General features: G+C 49.9%; 1 protein-coding gene across 4 annotated transcripts in view; it reads right to left on the reverse strand.

Moving 5' to 3' along the window:
- Positions 1-406: 406 nt before the first annotated feature.
- The window catches only part of TNRC6C (trinucleotide repeat containing adaptor 6C), a 114,410-nt gene continuing 90,644 nt past the window's right edge, over positions 407-24,172 (reverse strand). For 2 of the 4 annotated variants that reach the window (XM_061144706.1, XM_061144704.1), the window contains 13 exons: positions 23,628-23,777; positions 21,168-21,314; positions 18,942-19,061; positions 16,078-16,161; positions 15,646-15,874; positions 14,700-14,870; positions 12,887-13,078; positions 12,302-12,445; positions 8,901-9,017; positions 6,854-7,048; positions 6,061-6,131; positions 5,395-5,534; positions 407-3,467 (listed from right to left, as the gene is read on the reverse strand). In XM_061144706.1, coding sequence (XP_061000689.1) covers positions 3,107-3,467; positions 5,395-5,534; positions 6,061-6,131; positions 6,854-7,048; positions 8,901-9,017; positions 12,302-12,445; positions 12,887-13,078; positions 14,700-14,870; positions 15,646-15,874; positions 16,078-16,161; positions 18,942-19,061; positions 21,168-21,314; positions 23,628-23,777 — 2,121 coding nt within the window. In that variant the 3' untranslated portion in view covers positions 407-3,106. The remainder of the gene's footprint in view (positions 3,468-5,394; positions 5,535-6,060; positions 6,132-6,853; positions 7,049-8,900; positions 9,018-12,301; positions 12,446-12,886; positions 13,079-14,699; positions 14,871-15,645; positions 15,875-16,077; positions 16,162-18,941; positions 19,062-21,167; positions 21,315-23,627; positions 23,778-24,172) is intronic. The other 2 variants (XR_009693085.1, XM_061144705.1) reach the window with 2 other exon arrangements.

The following is a 24,172-nucleotide window of genomic DNA, read 5'->3' on the forward strand; positions in this document are numbered from 1 at the left end:
TATTTTGATGCCCAAACTGGGTCACAGGTGAGAGCAAGCAGCAGTCCTGAGCTGCAGCCATGTGCCACGGTTGCCCCCGACGGTACTGGTTCCTGGATGGAGCGGGTGTGTCCAGGCTGGCAGCTGGCGGGGAGACCCTAGGCTCTACTGCACCTCAACGACTTGTAATACGATTTCGGTGTTGACTGCAACATCCCAAAACAAATGGTAAAATCCCAGGTCAGGCGACTGAAATGTGGAGTGTACCTACTTACATATGTAAACTTTCGAGGATAGCATAAAAAGACATAGGGCATTTCTTACACACAGTAGGACAGCTCTCTCTCCCAAAACATACAAAGTGAATATAGATGACATCCCTCTTTGAAAAATAAAAATAAAAAACACATTTATTCGAACAGCCAAGAAAAAAAGAATTGCCATTTATTAAGATTCAACAAAGCATTGTACTTTTGAAAGCAACTTTCGGTGCATTTTCTTCAACAATCACATTCTATGAGGAAAAACATTAAAAGCCACAAACTTGTCTTTTAATCTCAGAGTTAACAGATGTCTTTAATTCAAAATAAAAGGTCAAAAAAAAAAAAAAAAAAACCCCAACAAATCCCACCCTAACAAAAAAAAAAAACAACAAAAACGGAGAGATTCTTTACTTCCATCCCCAATTAAAAAATATCAGTTTTCTACAACTCAATACTAAATGCAGCATGGGAAGCTGTATGTCTGGGTGCACACGGGCACGCACGCACGCACGTATATTTGGTGTACATATGTGGGTATGTGTACATCAAATATACAGAGCGCATGTAATGGCAAATGAGATGCGCTTACTCTGAGGAAGGTCTGTTTAGCTAAATACACTACTGAACTTGAGAAAAAAGTCTTGAACCAGTTTGTGCATAGTTCATGATCCTCTATAAAACCAGCTTTTGTTGATCTGCAATTTTGCAGGAACTTTTTTTTTTCTTTTCCTTTTTTGTCTTTTTTTTAAACTGTTTTTTGCTTTTTTGTTTTGTTTTGATAAAACCATTAAAAAGCTAATTAAAAAAAATGTAATGCACAAGTTTCCTGATCAAGCAGGCAGGGAGCACATGTTCATATATTTTTTTTTTTTAAACATACTTGAGGGTATGTTACACCATTGTCTTTCTTTCTTGCAAAACAATCAAAACCTTGATCATCTTTTTAAAACATAAAGCAATTTTTAATATATAAAGCACTCTTCGAACATCTATTTCCTTTGAGTCCATTATTTGGTACATACGTAACTGCTACACGTTAGAGATTAGGTATCTTTCTTCTTTGTGTTTTTTTTTTCCTCTTTTTTCTTATTTTTTTCCTTTATTTTTTATTATTTTTTTAATAACATCTTCAGTGCTAGGAGTTGGGTGACAAAATACATGAAATGGTGTGGAGCTGTCCCTCGGGAACCCTGGTTTTCCTGAGAGCGCGTCCGCGTGTGCAAGACAGTGACCACAACTTGTCACCTCGACAAAAGGGACAGTCGACAGGAGTCCACGACGATGGCCGGAGGGGAAAACAACACTGTTCAATCCCAGAGCTCTGAAGTAGCGGATCTGCGTTCTGAAAATAGGTTTCTTTACGACAGAAGTCTTTTTTTTTTTTCTTTTTTTCTTTAAATTCCTTTTTAAAATTTTTTATTTTTATTTTAAAGTCTGAAGGAGAAAAAAAAAAAAAAAAAAGGTCTGTAAACAGGTGGGAGCCCTCACCACTGGCTCCGACGAAAGCAGTCACAACCCACGCCCAAGTGCTTGTCTCCGTTCCTCTCGAGGAACCATCCATCCTCTACAAGTATCTATGGCCACAGTTCAGCGAGTTTTTTTTTTTTTTTTTTTTCTTTTTTCTCTTTAACTTTATATCCCAAATGGAAAAATGGTGCAATACTCTGGTAATAATTTTCTTGCATTAGTCCACGATAAAAAGCTGCTAAAGGTAGGTATACATATTATTTCTCCAGAGATATACACTGTAATTTTTTTAAACGCAATTAACAGAGTCCTTGAGTAAACATTTACACATGAATTGTCACCTGCCCTGTCCTCTGAATTTTCTTGAACCTATAGGATTAGTTAGAGGAAGGGCAGGGACACTCAGTGCAAAGTTAGAAGCTAATAATAAACAATAAACATTTGACCAATGCGCCAAAAAAAAAAAAAAAAAAAAAAAAAAAAAAGCACATACTGAATAAAAGGGAAAACCCACAGTTACACCCCTCACACACTTAACACACGAACACAGAAAGTGCGCAGGCACGCACGCACATGCACACACACACGCTTGTTTCAACACACACACACACACACATATAGGCTGTGAACTTAGAAATGTTTCCTAGAGCCTGTTTCTGCGTACTGATCTCAACCTGGAAGTGTAGAATTAGAAAGTGTTCACATTTCATTATTGGCCTGCTGGATTCAAGTATTTGCATGTTTGATATGTCTTTTTTTTTTTTAAACTTTTAAAAAATATTTTTTTTTTTGGGATTAAAAAAAATGACATGAAAAAGTAATGAAACAAGGGTAATGTGCATAGGCGGATCCGTGGGAACAGAGAACAGATCACAGACCGCTCCTTCCGCTCGGCTCCCGGTCGGGGCCGCCGGGACCGCATCCGAGTGGTGGACGCCAGCTCCCCCTGATTACGGGGCCCGCCTCTGGTAATGTGCATAATCGTCACAGGCTCGTTTTAAATAGGCTTTCTCGTCTCCCTCCCTCCCTCCCCACCCCTCCCTCCCTTGATAAAATAACCCTTTCCAGCCCACAATCTGAAAAGTGCCCTTCATGATAGAACTATTCTAAGCAGCTTTTATACTTAAAAAAAAAAAAAATCAAAATGACAACACACCGTACAACGTAAGACGACACCAAATAAAAAGCTGTGAGAAGCATCCTGTCATGATACGTGACGCTGACCCGGCGCGGCCGCACTGTCTCGGGGACAGTTCGCAAGGCCTGCGTGAGGCCAAGGTTCGTCTTCAGTACTGGACAGAGGTACTCGAAAGGGCTGCCGGCGGCTCCGGTCGGGCGGGGTCCTCAGCAACGCCCGGGCTGGGGAGGGTCAGCGCGTCCTCCTGGAGCCCCGGGGGCTAGATGGACTCCCCACTGAGAAGGTCGCCAGGGAGCAGCGTGTTCAGCGGGGTGGGGCTTCCGATGACCCTGCCGTCGTCGCTGCTGGGGGGGCCCCACAGGCTGCTCGAGTACTGGGGGACCCCGCCCCACAGCAGGTCGCTGCCCCCTTTGCCGGCCAGGCCCGGGGCGTTCCAGTGGCCGGCGTCGCTCCGCACCAGGCCGTGGGCGCTGCCCGAGGCGCCCAGCCGTGTCTGGCTGGTCCCCGGGCTGGGCTGCCAGCTGGAGGTGGGTGGCAGTGCTTGCCCTTGGGCTAAGAAACGGTTCACTTCTTCTTCGCCGGCGAACTCGGCCAAGATGGTAGTGTTTCCCAGGACACACCTGAAAAGGCAGGAAGGCAATGGAAGTAAGAGTGGGTGTTTTTGAAAAGATAACACAAACTTGACAAATCTTTACCTAGACTAACTAAGAAAAAAAAGAGGACACAAAATCAGAAATGAGAGGGAGACATTATAACTGACAGCACAGAGATACAAATAGATACCTGAACTCCCATGTGTAACTACAGCATTATTTATAGATAGTCACGATATGCAAACAGCCTAATAGTCAACAAAGAAAAGGTGAGATTAATTAATCAATCTTGAGGACCTTATGCTAAGTGAGATAAGTCAAAGATCAGATAAATACTGCACGATGTATTTTATTTGGAACCCCAAAAAAGCCCAACTTGTAGAAACGTTTGGGAGTAGAACGGTAGCTTCGAGGAGCTGTGGGTGGGGAAACGGGAGAAGCTGGTCAAAGGGTACAGACGTCTGGTGAGACGATGACGAAGTTCTGGGGAGGTAAGGTACAGCCTGGTGACCACGGTTAACCGTTCTGTATTGTTTAGGTCAAAGTCGCTGACAGAGCAGATCTTAAATGTTTTCACTACAAATGGGAAGTAATCATCACGTGCCCTGATGTCCTGTTAGCTCACATGGTGGTGAGCATGTGGCAGTTATAGAAATGTGTCAGGACAACAGGCGCTACAGCTCTGAACTGACACTGCAGTTGAGCACCAGTTCTCTCTCAAAACACAACAAAAACTCAAACACACAACGGACACAGAAAGCAGGCCGGGGGGCCACGCCAGCAGAGCAGCCGCGCGTCTTCCCGTGTCCCCCTCATTGGCCTTCCCGTGCTGCTGCTTCTCTAAAACGGGAGGACAGCTGGAGGCTTCATGTCACAGGCCACCCAGGAAAAGTCCCGCAGCTCACGCTTTACTGCTGCTGTTTCCAAGGCCAGAGCACGAGCTTTTCCCCCTTGTTTTATATTTCTAGCAGCTGTGTGGTGGTGGTATCGAGAGCACATTCTTAAGGACGTGAGTGAGTGGACCACAGAAGGTGGGCAGCATTTAGGACCAGTGCGGTTCTCCCTGGGCTAAAAACAGGAATGACTGATTTCTGGGGCCCACACCTCAAGTGACACTGCTGAGAAGGCCTACTCACAACACCTTATCGGAAGTCCTTTAATCAAGGGAGAGGAGTCGGCTGCGGGGAACACTACTAGGCCCTGGAGCGGGTACCACCATGTCACATGCCTGGGGACATCCGTGAAGAGAAGCTTCTTTCATCCTTGGGTCTACACGTGCTCTCCTGGGGACCCTCTCCCTCTGGGGCTGGGGGTTGGGGGGGAAGGGGCAGAGCCTTGGCACTTTGGCAGCAGAAGAAACTGACATGTCACAAGATACCTCTCAAGGGGTGAATTGTGTCCCTTCAAATTCATATGCTGAAATCCTAAGCCCCGAGATCTCACTGTGCCTGTTTGGAGAGAGTCTTTAAAGAGTGAACTGAGGTAAGATGTGCTTTTGATCAAGAATCCACCTGTCAATGCAGGAGACTCAAGAGATGTGGGTTCGATCTCTGGGTCGGGAAGAGCCCTGGAGTAAGAAGTGGCAACCCACTCCAGTATCCTTGCCTGGAGAATCCATGGACAGAGGAGCCTAGAAGGCTATCGTCCATGGGGATGCTAAGAGTTGGGAGTGACTGAGAGCACACATGCTCGAGGTCATGAGGGTGGCCCTAATTCACTTGGACCACTGTCCCTAGAAGGAGAGGAAGTCGGGACACACTCAGACGGGGCAATGTGAGGACACAGCAAAAGGCAACTGTGTGCAAGCCGAGAAGAGTCCTGGGGGGAGGTGACCCTGCCCACACTCCGCTGGACTGGAGCTTGCTGTGCCTCGGAGGCCCCAGGACCCTCCCAAGACCCAGGCTGAGCACCGCGGGCCGCGGCCAGGGCGGTGCGGGGCAGGGGAGGGACATACATGTGCAGGGACTTCTGGGCCTTGGCAGCTTCCTCCTTGGAGCTGTAGCGGACCACGGCGTTGCCCTGCGTCAGGTTCAGGTGGAATGTGATGAGGGGCCCGTGCTGCAGGCACAGCGTCCGCAGGGTGGAGCCGTCGATCTGAGTGAGGAAGAGGAAGGGCGGTCATGCTAGTCCTGGGAGGTCGTCACGCCGCACTTCAAAGACGAGCTTTATGAAACCTGGGTCCACAGTACCCCGGGACGATGCCTGTCTTAAGAGGGCTTCATATACTGACTGTGATATTAACCTAGTGCACCTTGTCATTTACTATGTAATTTACAGTCTTGGGCATTTCCCTCTAGCTCATGAGCTGGGCTGCCAAGAGGAGGAGAAAAACCTGCTACAGCTCTGACCACCCCCGCACCAGAGCGCTTCACCCCGAGCCTTGCGGTCCCGGAGCCTGGGCACTCGGGCTCAGGCCACATCGTCCTGGAGCCGGTGCAGGTGAGGGCGAGCCGCTCTGGTTATCAGGGTGCACTCTTCAAGCCTCAGAGAGGTGAAAAGTAAACAGTTCACCAGAACACGGTTAAATGACCACCGCTGCCCGCACTGCCTGCGGACCCAGCGCGGCCTCGGGTTATGGACGAGGCCCTCGGGCCTGCATACCCCCACCAGCGGCCTGTACCTGGGGTGTGAGGTTGCGGAGAACGAGCCAGCTGCTTGTCCTTCCTGAGGCGTCGGTACTCCAGGCGGAACCTGCGCCCAGGGGGGAAGCCGGTCACCAGGGCTGCGCCGAGTCAGACCGCTCTCCCCAGCGCCCCCGGCCCCCACACGCGGCTCGCAAAAAGCCTGCGCTCCCAGCCTTCTCACCCCTGGAAACCAACCCAGACTCGGGGTCCCTGCAGACCCTCAGGGGCGGGTGTGGCGGCAGGGACTCGAGAATTGCCCGGAAGTCTTGGTCTCCTCCTCTGTCCCCTGCCCCCCTCAACTTTAGAATCAATGCTCTCAAACCCCACTTGCTGGCAAAACAATGCAGACTCGCAGGCTGGCTTCACTCTCAGGGTCGTAAATGCCCTGTGCACCCCCTCATCCTCGCAGTTCAGAGGGGGCCCGAGGAAGCCCCCTGGGACAGGGCAGTGTGCTCACACTGCACATGGAGTCCCTCATGCTGGGTGAACGGGCCTCTCCGAGGGCCCAGTGCGGCCCCTCAGTGGGTGCCGAGACCCCTGGGACCTCCTGGGCTCAGAGCAAAGCTGTGTATGCTAACACCCAGGGCTGGTGCTGAAACACGGGCAGCAGAGCCTGGGGCTGGACAATCCCCGAGAGTCTCGGTACACCAGCCCCCCTAAGCCCTCTGAGGGTCCTTCTGAAGAAGCTGCAGGACAATACGGTAGGCACCTACCTTCCCTAAGGGGAAAGTGGGTTAGGCACGGACACTCCCACCCCTCGCCCTTCTGGATGCGAGAATGGACGCGTACCCGAGGAGTAAGAGCTGGTCCAGCCGAGGGGACTGGCTCCCCAGGCGGAGGAAGGCTTGGGGTTGGTTAGCCCTGGCGGGGGCCTTGTGGGTGCAGTAGTGTTTCTGGGCACCTTCCACAGTTCGTGAGACAGGGAGGCTTGCGTGTGGGAGGCAGAGCCAGAGGACCACGTCGATTTGATGTCTGACAGCTTACCTAGAAAGGCGGAGAAACGGAGCACGGGTATTCTTGAGACCGAGAAGTCTCATGGGGACTCATGCCAGGAGAGCTCTGGCTGCAGCAGACTGTGGGGCCCGAGGGAGGCACCCAGTCAAGCCCCCCAACGTGAGGACAGCAGGCACTCCTCTGAATTTTTGCCCAGAGACACAGTCTGCCGGTGGCTGTATAGATCCTGCCAGGATTGCTGATACTCAGTTTGCTACATGCGTCAGACATGAGCTCGCCAGAAAAATAGCACTTTTTTGTGGTTCAGTGCTAAAGCTAATTTCACAAATTCTGCTGGGACACGTCTTATCACGTATCAAATTAATCAAGATCGAGGCCCTCACATATATACACGTGTGTGTGTGTATCCTTTGTGCTATTTCTTTAGGTGTCAGTCTCCTATCAGAGCAACACGCCCTTTGACGTAACCCGCCTGAACTTGCATCTCCTAGCACTATCTTCACAGCTTCGAGACTCGCTCTCTGTGCCTGCAGAAGTGGGTGTGGGCCAGGTGTCCCAAGGATTGGCATCTGGGCACCTTGGCTGGGGAAAGCCTGCTTTAAGGCTCTTTGCGGAAAAAAAAACAAACAAAGCCCGCGATGACTGCCAGCCCTGGTCCCTCCTGTGCCCGGGGACCTGCCACACAGACGCCTCGGGAGCCCAGCGTGCCTAGGGCAGCAGGCAGGGTGGTTGCCGTCGCCCTGCTCCTGGGCCCGTGCTGCAGCACCAGGTGGGCACCAGCTCCGTGGGGCGCGCCCCTTCCACCCTGGCCGCCGGGGGCCAACTGCAGCTTCACGACAACAAAGGCTCATCTGAGCACAGGAGTCCCTGATCAGAAAAACTGAAGCGCCAGAAAAAAATGGCCCAAGATAATGGAAGACGGTTTTGTTTGCTCATCTCTTTGGCCAAATGACTGGGAAGTATTAACGGCCTAATACATCCCCTTTGTAAATATGAGAAAGGATAAACATTAGAAGGACTAGAAATAATCCAGAAGCTCTTGCTCTCTTTTTTAAATAAGATGCTAAATTTCAGCGGAACTACTTTCTCCCCGAGGCACTGGTATAAAGAGAATTCCTATAGCATTTTGACGCTGGTTTAAACAATAGCTGGACAAGAAGGTTGGTGGAATGCAGAAACGCAGTTGAAGAAATTTATAAACAAACTCTCTTTACTTAAATTCCACATCTTTCTGCAAACCTGTCCACATTGTATGTGTATCCACATCTCTTTATATCCTTGTCTTGACATTTCCAGGTAAAAATTCCTTCAGAGGTGTTATGACAAATTAATTCTCAATTCTCCTTTAAGCCTAAAAGAAATGTCTTACTGGAAAGACTTGTAAAGCCTACAGTGAGAGAGGAATAACTCAGGCACCGCATGGATCTGAGCGATGGGAGTTAAGCTTGGGGCTTCTGGGGCCTCCTGGTCCCTGGTGGCCAATGCAGATAACAGCAGTTCCCAGCAGCTGCTGCCTTCAAGTCTGTGAGTTTTATACACCCCTGGTTTTGTGGTCATAAGAGGGTGGTTGCGGGGAAGTGGGAGGTGTGGGAGGAAGCAGATACGTTTAGGCAGTAGCTATGGTGTGTCTTGCTCTGGGGAGCTTCTATAACCCCAGGATCTTTGTGATAGGAGGTGTCACCATTCCCACTTCCCGGAGACGGGGTGAGTGGTGCCCGAGGCCCCACGGCTGCTCGGCAAAGTTCGGGCTCACTCTCCATCGCTCCATGCGGCCTCCCAGCTTGGAGGGGCGCAGACAGACCACCAGGAAAAGCCAGGCCATTAGTTTTGTTTGGGGAAAGAAAGAAAAGGCTACCTGCACGTCGAGAGGCCAGGTGCGTACCTGCAACACTAGGAGCGGGCGCAAGGCTGCTGAAAGAGCGACTGTAGCCGGAGGCAGCAAGCGGCCAGGCACTCGAGGAAGGCAGCGTGGCATTCTGAGATGATGGTGGGGAGGACCCTGCAGAACCAAAGGTGGCACTCTAAGAAAGGCGAGCACGGGCCTGTGGGGCGAGCCACTCAGCCCCGGTGGGGGGGGGGGGAGGGGGGGAGGAGAGTCCTAGCGCCCGAGAAGCAATCTCCGAGGCTGTATTTACGGAAATGGTGGGAAATGAGCGCGTGATGGGGCCACGACCACAGTGAGGATGGGAAGACACAGGCGCACTGCACCTTGGGGTGCCTGGGCCTTGTGAAAGGCCCTGGGGAAAGGGCTGGGGTGCGGGGTGCTGGAGGCCAGGAAGCTGGAGGGAAGAGAATGACCACAGAGTGTTTTCAACAACACGTCAGGGTTTGGAAGGATCCCATGGATTTCTTCTTCCCGGTAAGATAAAAATAAAACTCAGGGCCCACCTCCATCTTTTCATACCTCCAACAATACCTACAAAACTGAATAAAATGAAACAAAACTCCAAGCTTTTTGTTACAGATTTTGCTCGAAAGAGATCAGTACTTTCCCTGACTCCTTGCCCAGATTCGTATTTCTCTCTTGAATACAGGAAGACCCAGGAGAAACATGTCCTCGCAACTGTGTCATCGTGAGCCAGTGGGTCTCCAGACTCGCACCTCCTGCTGTTGAGGACCCTGTTCCTATCCTGAGAGGGAGGCTGATGGGGTGGGCCTCCCCCCCCCAAGCACCCCCACTGGTGCTGTTTCCAGGTCACCAGGTCTGTTCTCTGGGGAAAGAAGGAAGCAGAGGAAGGAGAAGGATGAAGCAGGGGTGCCAGTGTGTTAAAAGCAGGCTGGACCAGAGCTCTTCTGACTTGGGAAGTGACTTGGCTGGTGTGTGCAAGCTGGCTGGGGGAGGGGACAGGGGCATGGAGCAGTCTGGTAGTCAAGTTTACCACCATGAACAGAATCTCAAAAGACACGGGGCCCCTGATGCAGGGCCCCAGCTGGGACGGTGCACGTAACAACCTCAGGAGTATCTTTCACAGGGACTGTCAGGTGTGTGGCACCACCCAGGCTTGTGCAGTCTACAACTTGCATGGCTGTTCACGGCGGCCCTGCTGTAACTGACCTCCTCAGAAGAGGGCACCAGAACTGATGATCGTGAGAATGTATCTGCAGGTCTTCGATTTTAAAAGACGTCAGCTCTGCTGACAACCTAACCTTAGTTCCTAAACCCTCTGCTTCTCTTTACCAACAAAATGCAATCAACTCGAGATTCCAAATTATAGACTATTTAACCCAATGTGGTACTTCTTTTATAGTTAATGGTAGAGCACCTGGGTTTTAATAGTGTTCTAGTTTTGACATTTTTAGTGCAATAGTGGAGTCTATCCCATAAAATGATGGCTAATTTTCCTTTTTAGTATCAATTTGTCAGGCAATGGCACAACTGCATTTTACCATCTGGCTAATATTCACCTCATAATGGTTAGCACTAGAAATAACATCCAAACAAATACGGAGCTAACCTGAATTTTTAATACCAAATCAGAGCTTAACACCAATGAAAATAAAAACCAAAAATGTAAATAAAACTCCAACATCTTAGGTACTCAATAAAAGAAAACAGAAAATTCCATTAAGAACTATGTAAAATAAATAAGCCAACATCAAAGAGGTTAGTGGCATTTCTTACTCTTTTTCCTTCCAGGGCATATTTTCTCAATTTTTTTCCCTCTGTATTTTAGATTAAGCTAATCACTCAATACGGCAGCCCTTTGTGGCTGGGCCCTGAGCGAGCTCAGTCCCTGGGGTGCTTGAAGCCCCTCGCGTGCGGGGAGCACAAGTGGGTCCCAGAGAGAGGTGGTCAGCAGGGTCTGGCCGTGGCCGTTTACTCCTAGCCCTGTGGCCGTGGGGCTTTCTGTAACAGGTTCTACATAGAGATGCGCTCCTTTTCTCCCTCTTCTCAGATAACACCAGGAGGTGGGGGCCCTTTCCCGGGCGAGGCCTGGTCTTGCGGTAGAGCTGCCTGGGACTCGCCCTTGGGTCACACAGGGCCACTAGAGGCTCTGTCCCGCTGATGTCCCATTTCTGCCAGGGCCCTGGAGGCGTAGCTTCCCTCTGCCCTCAGGACTCCCCTGCCCTCCAGGACGTCTGTGTTGCATCATGGCACATGCGTGCAAAGGCGGAGGTGGCCTGCATGCCCCAGGTGCCGGGGACCTTGGGCTGGCACTGGACACCGGCCAGGAAGCTCCACTCTGCGCCGAGCAGCCTTGACTCTTTCTAAGGTCTTCTGCCCGGGTGGGCATGTTCACCCACCTTCCACAAGCCCAAACACACCGAGTCACCCCTTCGCTCGGCACAGCCCTGCAGCCACACGCAGCTTCCTGAGGGGCGCTGACCCCCACCACCTCAAACAGGCTCCAGGTCCCATAGCCTCGAGCCCCTCTGCCTCACTCATCCGTCCCCAGACGCAGGGAGGCCTGCAACTGCCCTGCTGAGACACTGCTGCCTCGCCACAGGAATGCCCTGCACTAGATGGGAAGGCGGAGGTATACGCTGCCCTCCAACCTGAGCCACAGGCATGCGTGGAATCCTATCACTTCAAAGAACCACTGACAAGGAGGCCTCTCCCCACAGGCCATATGTTAGCCGGAAACCTAAACTAACGTTTTGGGAAATACCCGAGTGGCCTTGCTAGTGCTGAGCATCTCGGGTAAGCTGGCTATTCTTTCTGCTACTAGAACGCTGAGGAGAGAGGTCTGTCAGCAGGGGCACTCACAGAGCATCTTCACCTGCAGGCCTCCAGGGAAGGCGAGCTACCGCCCTCCTCAGTTCTACAACTGAATCTGCATTTATGTTCTGTAACCTCATGGCTCAGCTCATCACTTCCGCCAACTGGATCCTCAAGCCTAAACAGGGTGTGCCAAGCGTTATAGCATTAGGCGTTTGTGCCAGGAAAAAGGTCCTGGGGCATGACTTCAGTCTTTTTACCAGACATTTTGAGGAAAGGAAAAATTGGCTGAGATGGATGAGTAAATGGCCAATTCACTGTTCAAAGAGATTTCAAGTGGAAACCTTTTCCTTAAAAAGCTTGATGGCTAACATTGTTATTTTATAACACAGGGTGTATAAGCACGGTGTAGTAATAAATCCAGCAGGGACACGGAGCCCAAAGCTATCTCCATTTTCCCATAAGCACTAGGCAACTTCTTACGCTGCATCTGATGGCGAGAGAGGGTTCCCATCAGACGTGCCTGACATGCCCCCGCCTCACCTCCCACAGCCGCCCGCTGCCCCGGAGCAGAATGCCTGCACAGAGGCCATCACACAGATGCTGACGGGGCACCCCCTCACCTCCACTCTTGAGGAGGTAGCGGTTGACATCCTGTATGGTGGTGTTGATGGTGGGCCCGGTGGGGACACTTCCAGGAGTGACGTCGGGGTCATTCTCCGGATCTATGTTCTGAAGTCCTTTCCAGGGAACTCCAGGATGGAATTCTGAAAAATTCCAAACATGTGGGTATTAGAGCACCTTCGTGTTGCTTCATGACAATTTACGGAAATGTTTACAGTCTGCTAATTCAGAGGCACACTTTAGACTTCCTTCAGTAAAGCATCAGCCCTTCGGAGCAAACGAAGTATCAGAACTAAACCAAAAGAGTGCTCACACGGGAGTATGAAGCCTGGACACACTCTGAGTGGACGGAACGCAGCAATCCCTCCCCACCTCTCCTCCACGGATCTGAGGGTTACAGAAGAGCCTGTGATGCCAACGACACCCGCGATTTATCTGTGAAGGGACTGCCAGTGAAAACGCCAGAGACACGGGGTTTGTGCTCCCAGGATCCTGAGCTTGGGTCCTGGCTTCTCTTGGGCCTCATCACTCTCTCAGGCTTGGCTCGAGCCCTGCTGCCGCACGGAACCGCTGCACACTCTTACCTGGGGGCCAGCTGATGCTGGAGCCATTTGAGATTTTATCACTGTCGGATTTGGCACGTGACCAGCTATGGGGAACAGCTACAGGAGGGCTGGCTGGTGACTCGCTGCTCTGGATTAAATCGTACCGGCCGTAGGAGTCGTCGATGGAGGACTTGGCTGGAGGTCCGATGCTCAGACCTCCAGGGATAGCACCTGGAGGGAGGGCAGGAAACAAACAGCGGAGTGAACAGGGCACCCCGGCCCCTGGGCTGGGCCTTGCCCCCACCCCGCCAGCCTCCCTGCGGCCAGCACTCTCCAGGGGAGGTGACTATTTCAGCCAGCCCAGACTGGACCTGGAAAGACACACTCTTTAAGAACTCCTTCAGTTTGTCATTGGGAATTCTCGATAAATGCACACCCACACCATGGGCTCTCTGGGGACAACCAGTGAGCGTCCGTGGTCAGCTGCTGTCCTTGCTGTTGTCCGCATCCCTCCCCTCGTCTGCTGGCCTCTGTGTAGCCTTGGAGGCCTAACCCTACCTCCCCGGGCAACTGAGCGCTCTCCTCCAAGGAAAGTACCCGGATAGCATGTGATAATTTTCCTGTAGAACTAATCATCAGGGAGAATTTTTTTCTTTTTAGAGTGCTTTATATCAAGAGAGAATTATGTTCCCTATCAAATTTCCTTTGTTGTTTATGCTACCAGGAAATTAAGAGCTAAATTCAATGCTTAACAGTGAGATCACCGCCTATGGTTATTAGCGTTTTCTTTTTTTTTTTTTTTTGGCTGAGCAGCTTGTGGGATCTTAGTTCCTGGACCAAGGATTGAACCTGGGCCCAGACAGTGAAAGTGTCCAGTTCTAACCACTGGACCTCCAGGGAATTCCATGGTTATTAGCATTTTTGCTTTTTATCTTTTCTAAGCATTAGATTTTCCTATTGCATTTAATCATTTTATTGAAAAAAATATCCTTCAGACAAATTTTTGGTTGAAGATACAGATATACGTTACAAGTGTGCAGCCATGACCTGTATTCTTTGCTGCTCTGGGGCACTTTTAATTACTTCTCAGTTAGTAGCTAAGGCGTGAAAGTTGAGGCTTCAAGAGATTTGGTCATTGACTAGATAGGGTCTCATATACTCTAATGAATGAAAGATATATTGTTGTTGGTTAGTTGCTAAGTCATGTCCGACTCTTCAGAACCAATGGACTGTAGCCCGCCAGGCTTCTTTCTCTATTACCTTACTGAGGTAACACTGGTTTCTAACATTATCTAAGTTTCACGACCATGACACTGCATTTCAACTTCTGTCCACATCACAGGATGCTCACCACCAACTCTTGGTTTCCACCCACTGCCACACAGTTCATCCCCTTACCACTCACCCCTTCCCCTTTGGTCACCAATACTCTGTATCTCCATGTTTGTTTGGCTTGGCCTTTTGAAATATTTTCTGTTCAGATTTCAGCACTGAATTCTCAGAATAGAAATGCAGTGTAAGAACAAAGGGCTTCCCAGGTGGCACAGTGGTTAGGAATCCACCTGCCAATGTAGGGGACATGAGAGACATGGGTTCGATCCCTGGGTCTGGAAGACCCCCTGAAGGAGGAGGCGGCAACCCACTCGAGTACTCTTGTCTGGGAAATTCCACGGACAGAGGAGCCTTGTGGCCTACAGTCCATGGGGTTGCAAAGAGGTGGACATGATTGAGCATGTGCGTGTGTATGTGCACCCGCACCTGCACCCACACACACACACACGTAACGAAATGAGGAAGATGAGCAAGGAGAACAGACGTGGCCAGACCGCGGGGTTCCTCAGCTCAGACGTACCATGCTTGCTGGGGTTCTGGTCGAGCGGAGAAGCAGCAGCACCGGGTAAGTTATCCATCGGGTTGGGGTGAGTCCATTGAGGGAGGCGTGACTGGGACTGAGACGGGTCCTTCACTGACAAACCACCAGGCATGTCCATGCTGCTGACATTCATGTTTGGGTTCAATCCGGCTAAAGAGAAAAGCACTATTAGGATATGTCTGCTCTTCCTTCAAATGATTACTGTCTAAAGCTCTCCTAGAGAAGCAATCTAAGTCTTTTATTTTTTTTGAAGATTCACATATGTTTATATAAAGGCAAGGACAATCCTGAATTCAACAGCCACGTTCTGTACAATTCATAGGGTGGACCTGAGGGTAAGGGGAGAGGCCACAGAACCCACTGAACATGTACAAAAATAACTTACACGGCAGCCCCCACCTGCAGGGATGATGAAGCTCTCGCCCCAGCCCCCAGGGCTGGGGGACACGCTATAAAACAGCACCACGGTGCTAACCAGCGTGGGCCAAGGTGCTAGTTGAGGGAGGAGGGCGCCAGTCCCGGGGTTGGGGGGCTATGAGAACACTAATCCTGCTGCTGCTAAGTCACTTCAGTTGTGTCTGACTCTGTGCGACCCCATGGACTGCAGCCCACCAGGCTCCTCCGTCCATGGGATTTTCCAGGCAAGAGCACTGGAGTGGGTTGCCATTGCCTTCTCCGTAATCTAAGTCTTAATTCATGGCCAAATATTTAACAAAGTGCAGATTCCACCACAGAGGGGGTGAGCTTGGGCTGGGGCTCCCGCTGGAAATATCTTCAGAAATTTTATGCTGAAAACACCCCTGGGCCCAACAGAACCCATGCTCTGTGTGGACAGCGAGCCCCTCCCTTGGAAGGAGCCCTGAGACAGCCTCGCTCGGGTTCTGCTAGAACGGCGCGCGGTGGGTGCACGCAGGCCCCGACTCACCGAGAGGGTAGGGGGCGAAGGTGCTGGGTGAAGACTGCTGCTCTTTGGTCTGCAGCTCGGGGAGCCCGGGGGCCGGGGGGTGGGGCGGGAAGCTGTCCAGGGCCGATTTGCCTGCAGAGGGGTGCAGAGACAGGGGTGGCGGGGGTGGCGGCTTCACGAGCAGGGCCTGGGCCAGCTGGCGCTGGTGCTGCTGGATCTGCTGCTGCAGGTTAGTGATTGTGCGCGCAACCTGCAGGGCGGGGGCGGGGAATGACACGCGGTCAGCGGGGCTGGGGGCTGGGGGGTGCCTGGGCCCACCTCCGCCCCGACCCAGGTGACCCCGGGGGCTTTCCAAAGGGGAGGCTGCATGTCAGAGCCATCATCAGTGACAGCGTAACAAGGTCAGGGGAGGGGGCGGCCAGCGACCCGGCTCTGCCGTCCGGGGGCCCCTACTTGCTGCTCCTGTTGTCTCATGGGTCCGGAAACGTTCCGCTGGGCCTGTAGCATCTGCTGCTGGATCTGTAAACGTTGGTATGCCTGTGGATGGCAGAGAACCATCAGCAGACTGCAAGACAGCCACCAACAAGGGGTTTGACTTCTGTACATTAGTTTAAGGGAAAAATGGCCCAGATTCGTCAGTCCCCTGACCATGCAGTTTGAGCATATTGCGAGGCATTTTCAAAAAGGAACATGTATTTTTTTTTAAAACCTTTTTTTTCAAGTGTTTATTTATTTTGGCTGTGCTGCGTCTTCATTGCTGTGTGTGAGCTCTCTCTAGCTGCAGTGCCCAGGCTTCGCACTGTGGGGGCTTCTCTTGTTGCAGAGCACGGGTTCTAGGCGCTTGGGCTCAGCAACTGTGGCGTACGGGCTTAGCTGCCCTGAGGCATGTGAGATCTTCTCAGACCAGGGACTCAAACTCGTGTGCCCTGCATTGGCAGGCAGATTCTTATCCACTGGACCACCAGGGAAGTCCTCCAAAACCTTTCCACTGTACAGACATTAAAAAGTGACTCAGTCAGCACCTCTGTTTAGGGCTGGTAGTGAGGTCTGTCAGCAAACTATTTTTCAGTTAATGAAGAGATCAAAATTCTTCTGCTTGATTCATACAAACTAAAAGAAATGAGGAGGGGAAAGGTTTTTTTTTTCCTTATAAAGACGCCAGGTGTCCAGAATGGTTCAGACAGTGTGGCAGGACAGTGCTGAGCAGCAGCCCCAGACAGCGCAGCTCATAAGCTTATAACCAGGAGCTGTGTGTGGTCTCCGTCCACAGGGAGCCTCAAATCCAGGCCTGCGGCACTTCCATCACCCTGACTCCGGCCACAAAGCTGGTGAGAACGGTCATCAGAGAGTCTTCCCACAATGATGCAGAAGGCTGGATCCTTTGTTTCAAAAGTTGGCTGAATATAGCAAATTTTTTTCCTTACAGCATGGATTTTTGGGGGACGTTTGGGGCAACAGGATTTATTGAGATAGGATCCAAACAGAAGTAGAGATTGTACTACGAGAGAAGCCTCATTAATCTGTAAATCAGAGGAATAAAATGCTTAGCTGAATCCTTACAGGCTCTAAAGCTTAACCTTAGGATGCATAAAACATCATTTCACCAATTTTTCTGGAAAAAAATGTTAAAACGCCATACACTGTTTTTAAAATGGAACACATGAAATGTAAACATACTTCAATACTTTCTTGGTGTCTTTTACATTACGGGGGCCAATAAAAATTATGAATAAGGGATTGCAGAACGTCAGTACTGTCGAGAATGAGCTCAGCCTCAGGTCAGAGTCCAGCCGTCCTGCAGTGCACCCAGGAGGAGGGCGCTGCTCTCTTCGGCAGGAAGAGTGCTGAACACCACACATGCTTCTTGGCTGCTCCCTGTCCTCCCCTGAGGTCAGCGGTCCCTTCCTGGCACTGATGGCCCCGGGGCCTTACACCAAAGTCCATGAGGCTCCTTTTTCTTTTTTTTGATGTGGACCATTTTTAAAGTCTTTATTGGATCTGTTAAAATATTGTTTCTGTTTTACGTTGGTCATGAGGCATGTGGGATCTTAGCTCCCCCACAAGGGATCAAACGTGCATCCTCTGCATTGGAAAGTGAAGTCTTAACCACTGGACCACCAGGGAAGTCTCCAAGGCTCCCTTTTCTGAATGGAGTCCAGTCATGGCCTGGAACCCAGGCCCAGGGCGTTGGGTACTTCATTGCATCTTGTCCAGGACACTCACACCCTACCTGGCCACTACCTGGAACCAGACATGCAGACTGGTCAGAAGTGTGTCTAACAAATGCTAAAGGGTCAGGACTGACCTAAGGAAAGGTTCCCCTATAACGAAAGGCTGACATCATGGTTTTGTCTCTTGGAGCCTTTTCTTTTCTTCCTTCATGACTCCTGATAATTTTCTACGAGATGAAGCTGTTGGACAAGATGTCTAAACAAATCAGGTGTCAACATATTAAAGAAAAAACAAACACTGGGTCCTTCAGGGAATATAAATTCAGGATGCATCGAGGCATACAATGCCATGGTGTTTCATGGCAAAAGCAAAGCCTGTTGAAAATTAAAAATACAACGTATGTTAAACTATAAAACTCTCAAGAAGTATTAGGCTACATCAGCCTTTCTCAAGAGGGATTCTGAGAGAATTAAGTCCTAATCTCTGAGGCAGATACTGTACATAATGAAGTAACTTGTCTTTTGCTTCTAGAATGGTATTTATGTATATCATCCTCAGAAGAATTTAGCCAAAAACCAGGAAGTGATTTGCTGGTTCTGTGTTCGGATGAGAAAGGCTGGCTGAGTGCTAACAGACGTGCCTAATTGTCAGATGTGGGAGACTGGTCACGAAGGGGCCGAAGAAGTCACAAAGCTTAGTGGAAATGCCTTTGAGTGAAGAACTTCCTAAATCTTTAATTTATTTAATAAAATATTATCCTATTTATTTGGCTGCGTGGGGTCTTAGCTGTGACACACAGGATCCTCAATCTTTGTTGCAACACGTGCAATTTTTTTTTTTTTTAAGTTTCAGCATTTGAACTCTTAGTTGTGGCATGTGGGCTCTAGCTCCCTGACCAGGGATTGAACCTAAGCCCCCTGCATTGGAAGCTTGGAATCTTAGCCACTGGACCACCAGGGAAGTCCCCTAATGCTTTTAATAGTTTACCAACTTCATGAAAGTCTCAGTGACATTCCCTGATGTGAAGATGAGCATTAAAGTAACTACATTTATCAGCTGGTGTGCATGTTCTGGCTCATGCCAGTAAATGTGTGGAGAATGCCCTTCCCACGTCCTACAACCTGAGCAGATCTACCCTGACTCACCAGCTGCAGCTGATAGAGCTGGTTCAACATCGTCATATGCTGAGGATTAATTGGCGAGGTTAATAGTGCAGGGTTGAGACCAATGTTTTTTGCTGCAAACTGCAAAAGCTGTGCTTGAACCTGTTAACACAAAATGCACCATTAGACATGAACTCTAATCAAACATTTGTCTGTGTAGTTTTTCAAGATTTAAAACTGACTGATTAAATGACAATTGTATATGTCTCATGACTGAACTTCAAAAGCCATTAAAATATTTACAGACATTCCAACATCAGTAGTTAGCACGTTTTAGTGGAGAATGTAGAAGGAAGAAAGGAAGGGAGGAAAGGAGGCAGGGAGTGACAGAAGGCAAGAAAGAGATGTCTTCCTCCAAATAATTTAGTTGCAGATTAATGCTCTAAGGTCCTGGGTTCCTCCAGTCGGTTGCTGATTTTGTCTTCTGTTGAAGTGAAAACGAGCAGGCATCATTCAAGGCCTGGGGACAGTGAAGGCACACTCACTTCGCCATGCCTTCCCGGGAGGAAGTCCGAGGCACACAGGCACCTGGGACCGGTCCCCGTGGGAGCCTGGTAGATGGCTGCACCACTACCTGACCAGAGGGTCCTCGTTGCAGGGTGGGCAACGACCCCTCCTCAAGTTCACCTGCTCAGGCAGTGGTCTCTCCCTGTTTGTGGGACCCCAAGACATTCCTCTGGGGGGCCCAAATGCGCAGGCTCCATGTGGCACAGGCGCTCGTGTGACCTGCCAGCCCTGATCGTGACTGTCACGACCATCAGGACTGACTCTTCCTCCCTGCTCACCAGGAACTTGCTGCTCTGCACTGTCAGGGGCCTGGCACTGGCCAGCTCAGGGCGCCCTGACACATGCTTTGTACATTTATCATAACGTTTACACAAGGTGGTCTTAGGTAGTACATGGAAGGGCATCTTTTACTTTCATAGTCATCTAACATGTATTAGGAAAATGTTGATTTTTCTATTTATGACGGACATGTAAAGTTTCAGGAATAAATTTATCTAACTAAGAAGGCAAGTCAACTTAGAGAAAACACATTAAGAGCCTTCGCTTGAAAGGAAGGCACACAGATGAGTGACATTCAGGACATGCTGGTTTGCAGAGTCTGGGGAAGGCCGCGCTCTGCCTCCAGGCCCCTCTCTCCTCCCACCCCCCCCCTTCGCTGGGGCAGCTGAGTCACTAAGTCCAGGTAGTGAGATGTGAGTGGAAGGGGTCTGTCTCTTGTCTTTCTTCCTCCTGGGATGTGGCTGAGGCAGAGCTGCTGCTTTCTGCACTGCTGCCTGGGCAAGAAGTACCTGTCTGTCTTGCCTGAGGGTCTGTATTTCAGAGCCTCTTTGTTGTAGTGGCTAAAGAGTGTATCTTAAGAGTATATTCTATTTACAAAATTTAACTATTCTTTTACCCAGATTTCAGCCATCTCAACTCGGTGCATAGATTTCAGGTCAAACAATTATAGCGTAATAACTGTGGTGGTGGTGGTTTATTTGCTAAGTTGTGTCTGATTCTTTGTGACCCCATGGACTGTAGCCTGCCAAGCTCCCGCTGTCTGTGGGATTTCCCAGGCATTAATACTGAAGTGGGCTGTCATTTTTTTTTCCAAGGAATCTTCCCAACCCGGGGATCAAATTCTATGACTAACCATTTAGTCTATTATTGAGCCTTCTTATAAGGTGTAATAAGGACTGTAACATTATAATTAAAACCTCTAGTCCAAAGTCTAGAATAATGGAATGTTCTAAAAGTAAACGGTATTATCATGAAAAAAGTTGACACTATGCTTTATAGCTACAAAAAACAACAATATCCGTTTTCTGAATTCTGTTTGCTTTTTTTTAAAGAATAAACTTAACAGTCTGTAACATAGGTACTATTCTATGTTGTCCTGTTTAGTCTGTCACTGAAGCATTACTCAGTCCTTCACTGAATCTAAGAAGTTTCTTTTACATCCTAAGCTATTTCCCTCACCACCTTGCTCCCCCACCAGTCTAGGGCAACTCGGTGGGTCCATCTGAATAATCTTGTTGCGAGCAGAACAGACGCCCAGGCACTGGTGCATGCCACTGGCCCAAGCACTCTAAGAGGAGGGGGCCAGCCCTCGGGGAGGGGTCTGGGCACGCCTCCCCCGGGGCAGGGGGGTCGGGGGGACGGGTGCACACGCGCACACGTGAGGGCTGCCCGCTCTCCCTGCGCCGCGGGCGCCGGTCTGACCTGAGGGGATAGAAACTGAGGCACTTGAGCACGGAGACTGGGCTGGGAGGAGCTCAGGGGCGGCACGGGCGGCTGCGGCGGCTGCTGCATGGTCCTGGCGGGCGCTGCTCCGCTGCTGCCAAACATGCCCAGATTGCCACTCGGTGTCTGCGGACAGGGAGGGAGGGGTGGTTACACCGCCGCTGCGGGAGCAGGCAGGGGGGCAAAACTGCACCTGCTTCCTGCCACGCGCAACTCGCACCAGAGGGAAGGCTGAACAAGGGCTGTCCACAGCACGTCCCAGAAGAAGGGTCCTTGACCCAGGTGAGGGGAGGCCCCCACAGGACAATTGCTGCCCCCCGAGCTCATAGCAACAGCAATACCAAGGGCCCAGTGGCCAGGCCTGGTGCCATGACCAGGGCTCCCATGCCCCTGTCCCAGAGGTCTCTTTCCTGCCCCCTCTGTCTTCCATTTTTGTTAGTATTATTATTATTATTAAACTGATGGGACTTAAAAAATAAGAAGTGCTATTCACAGACTTATGGACACAGTGGGAGCAGGAAATGGTGGGATGAATTGACAGAGTAGCATAGAAATATATACATTACCATGTGTAAGACAGACAGCTAATGAGAAGTTGCTATATGACACGGGGAGCTTAACCTGGTGCTCTGTGACAACCCAGATGGGGTGGAATGGGGTGGGTGGTTCAAGTGGGAGGGAACATATGTGTCTCTATGGCTGATTCATGTTGATGTATGGCAGAAACCAACACAACATTGTAAAGCAATTATCTTCCAATTAAAAAATAAATACATTAAAAAAAAACACAATACACACTCAAAAAAAAAAAAAAAAAAGAGAGAAGATACAGATTAAGATCATGATTTTCAATATAAGTGACATTTCTTTTCCACCAAAAGCCCCATGATCCAAAAAGTGAAAGAGAAGTACTGTTCACTTATGGCTGCTGAGAAAAAGGACTGGGGGAAAGGATATTCAGGGAGCTTGGGATGGGTATGTACACGCTGCCATGAGCAAAACTGATAACCAGCAAGGACCAGCTGTGTAGCACAGGGAACTCTGCTCAGTCTTACGTGGCAGTCTGGACGGGAGGGGGGCTGGGAGGAGAATGGATACATGCATATGCGTGGCCGAGCCCCTCTGCTGTCCGCCTGAAACTACCACAACATTGTTAATCAGCTATACTCCAAAATGAAATAAGAAGTTAAAAAAAAAAGAAGAAATGCTTTTCAAATCGGGTACAGATGACAGAAAATCCATCTGCAAAGCTCGCCTACATCTTTAAATCACAGAAGCCACTCAGAGCTGGTTTTAGGTGACCTACGACAAGCCCATCATGTTCAAGGGCGCTGCAGGAATACTGAGTCCCGCAGGAGACCGGCACGCAAGTGCATACAGGCAACCGTCTGTGCTGGGGTAATGGGCAGGGATCACTAACTGGAAAGAAGACATTTTCCAAATGGAAATAGTTCTGAGTTCAACAAGACCTCAAACTGAATACATGCACAAATTCATGTCGGTGAGTTTGTTGTGTTAAATACAAAAACTATATTGAGTGCTTCTTTCCGTCTCCTGGCTGAGTTATCTGACTCTCGGGGCTGCTGGCCTGGCCTCTGAGTCCCCAGTGGCAGCTGAAAACCTCCACTGCTGACTGGTGAGCCTCATGAGCAACATGAGACGGCGGTGGGGATTCGTGGACTGGGGTGCACTGAGAACTGGCCTTGGCCACCCCCAACCTCACAGCATTGCTGGAACAGAAGGCTCAGAGCTGTGTGTGTGTGTGTGAGCCTCAACCGGGAGGAAATCAAGGACAGTTCCAGGGACGGGAAGGACATGCACTTGCTTTCATGTCACTTCATCCCAGGGGAGAGAAGTGACACGAGGCAGCCATCGTTCAAAACCCCAGGTCCTGCCTCAGGGACGTCTGACAGTGACTTGCACCTTTTCCACGAGTGTCAAAGGCAGGGAATGATGCCAAAATCACTCTGAAAACCACTGAGAACCTGCAGGAGGTGTCATCTCTACTTCGGGGGAAAAGGGAGAGTACGGCGTTTTCCTGCAGATTAATAATGCATTTAAGGTGTCCACGATCAGGAGAGACAGAACAGCACTGCCTGGACCTGTGACTAGATCAGCAGCTAAAGACCGCTCTGTAACCCGCGTCACTTCACGAGCAGTACATTAGGACCAAGGGTGTTGAACTCAAACACATTTCAGTTACATGTAGAAATAATTTTGAAGCGTTTCCTGTAACATGGTTAAATTTCTAGAGTTGGATTCATTTCTTGACAGCAGTATGTCACTTGAAAGGAAATCCTTGTCATAGCTCAGTTCCCTTTACACGTTCAGTGGTATTGTCACATCCGGGTATTAATTAAAGACAAAGTTCATGTCTCAAATACACTGATTTAAAGGCACATAAACAAGACCCCAGTGAGCCTCTGCCAGCAGCCTTACCTGTCTAGAAGAATTCAAGTTTTGCATGCCCAGCCCTGAGGCAATCCCGCCCAGGGCCTGATTGGGGAGTGCACTGTTGGAAAGGGGGAGCTTCAGGCTTGGTGAAGGCAAAAATGGTGAAGTCGTGGGCTCTTCCACGAGGCCGCCATCCTGATTGGGGAAAGAAAGCGTGAGCTGTGGGCAGGGCCCGTCCACACACAAAGCACAAGTTCCCAGGACGCAGACAGGGATGTGGATGAATATAAAGAAGTAAAAGATCGAAAACGTGTAGACGAGAGGATGGAGAAATGGGCAAAAGGAAGAGGGGAAAAAGAAAAAAGAGAAACAGGATTAAGACGCTGTTTTCATTTTAACAATTATTTTACAAACACACATAACAGCTTACATAGTCTCATCACTACCAGCCCTGCCTATGGGTAGGAGTCAGGAGAGAGACAGTGTAAGTCTTACTGGGAAAACACTTTAACAACCATTTTCAAACAAACAGGCTCCTTTGAGAACTTACTAACAAGGCTCTAGATATATACTAGGTTGAGATCTGCTGA

This window comes from Dama dama, chromosome 5 (genome assembly GCF_033118175.1).
Source record: "Dama dama isolate Ldn47 chromosome 5, ASM3311817v1, whole genome shotgun sequence".
In the NCBI taxonomy this organism is placed as follows: Eukaryota; Metazoa; Chordata; class Mammalia; order Artiodactyla; family Cervidae; genus Dama; species Dama dama.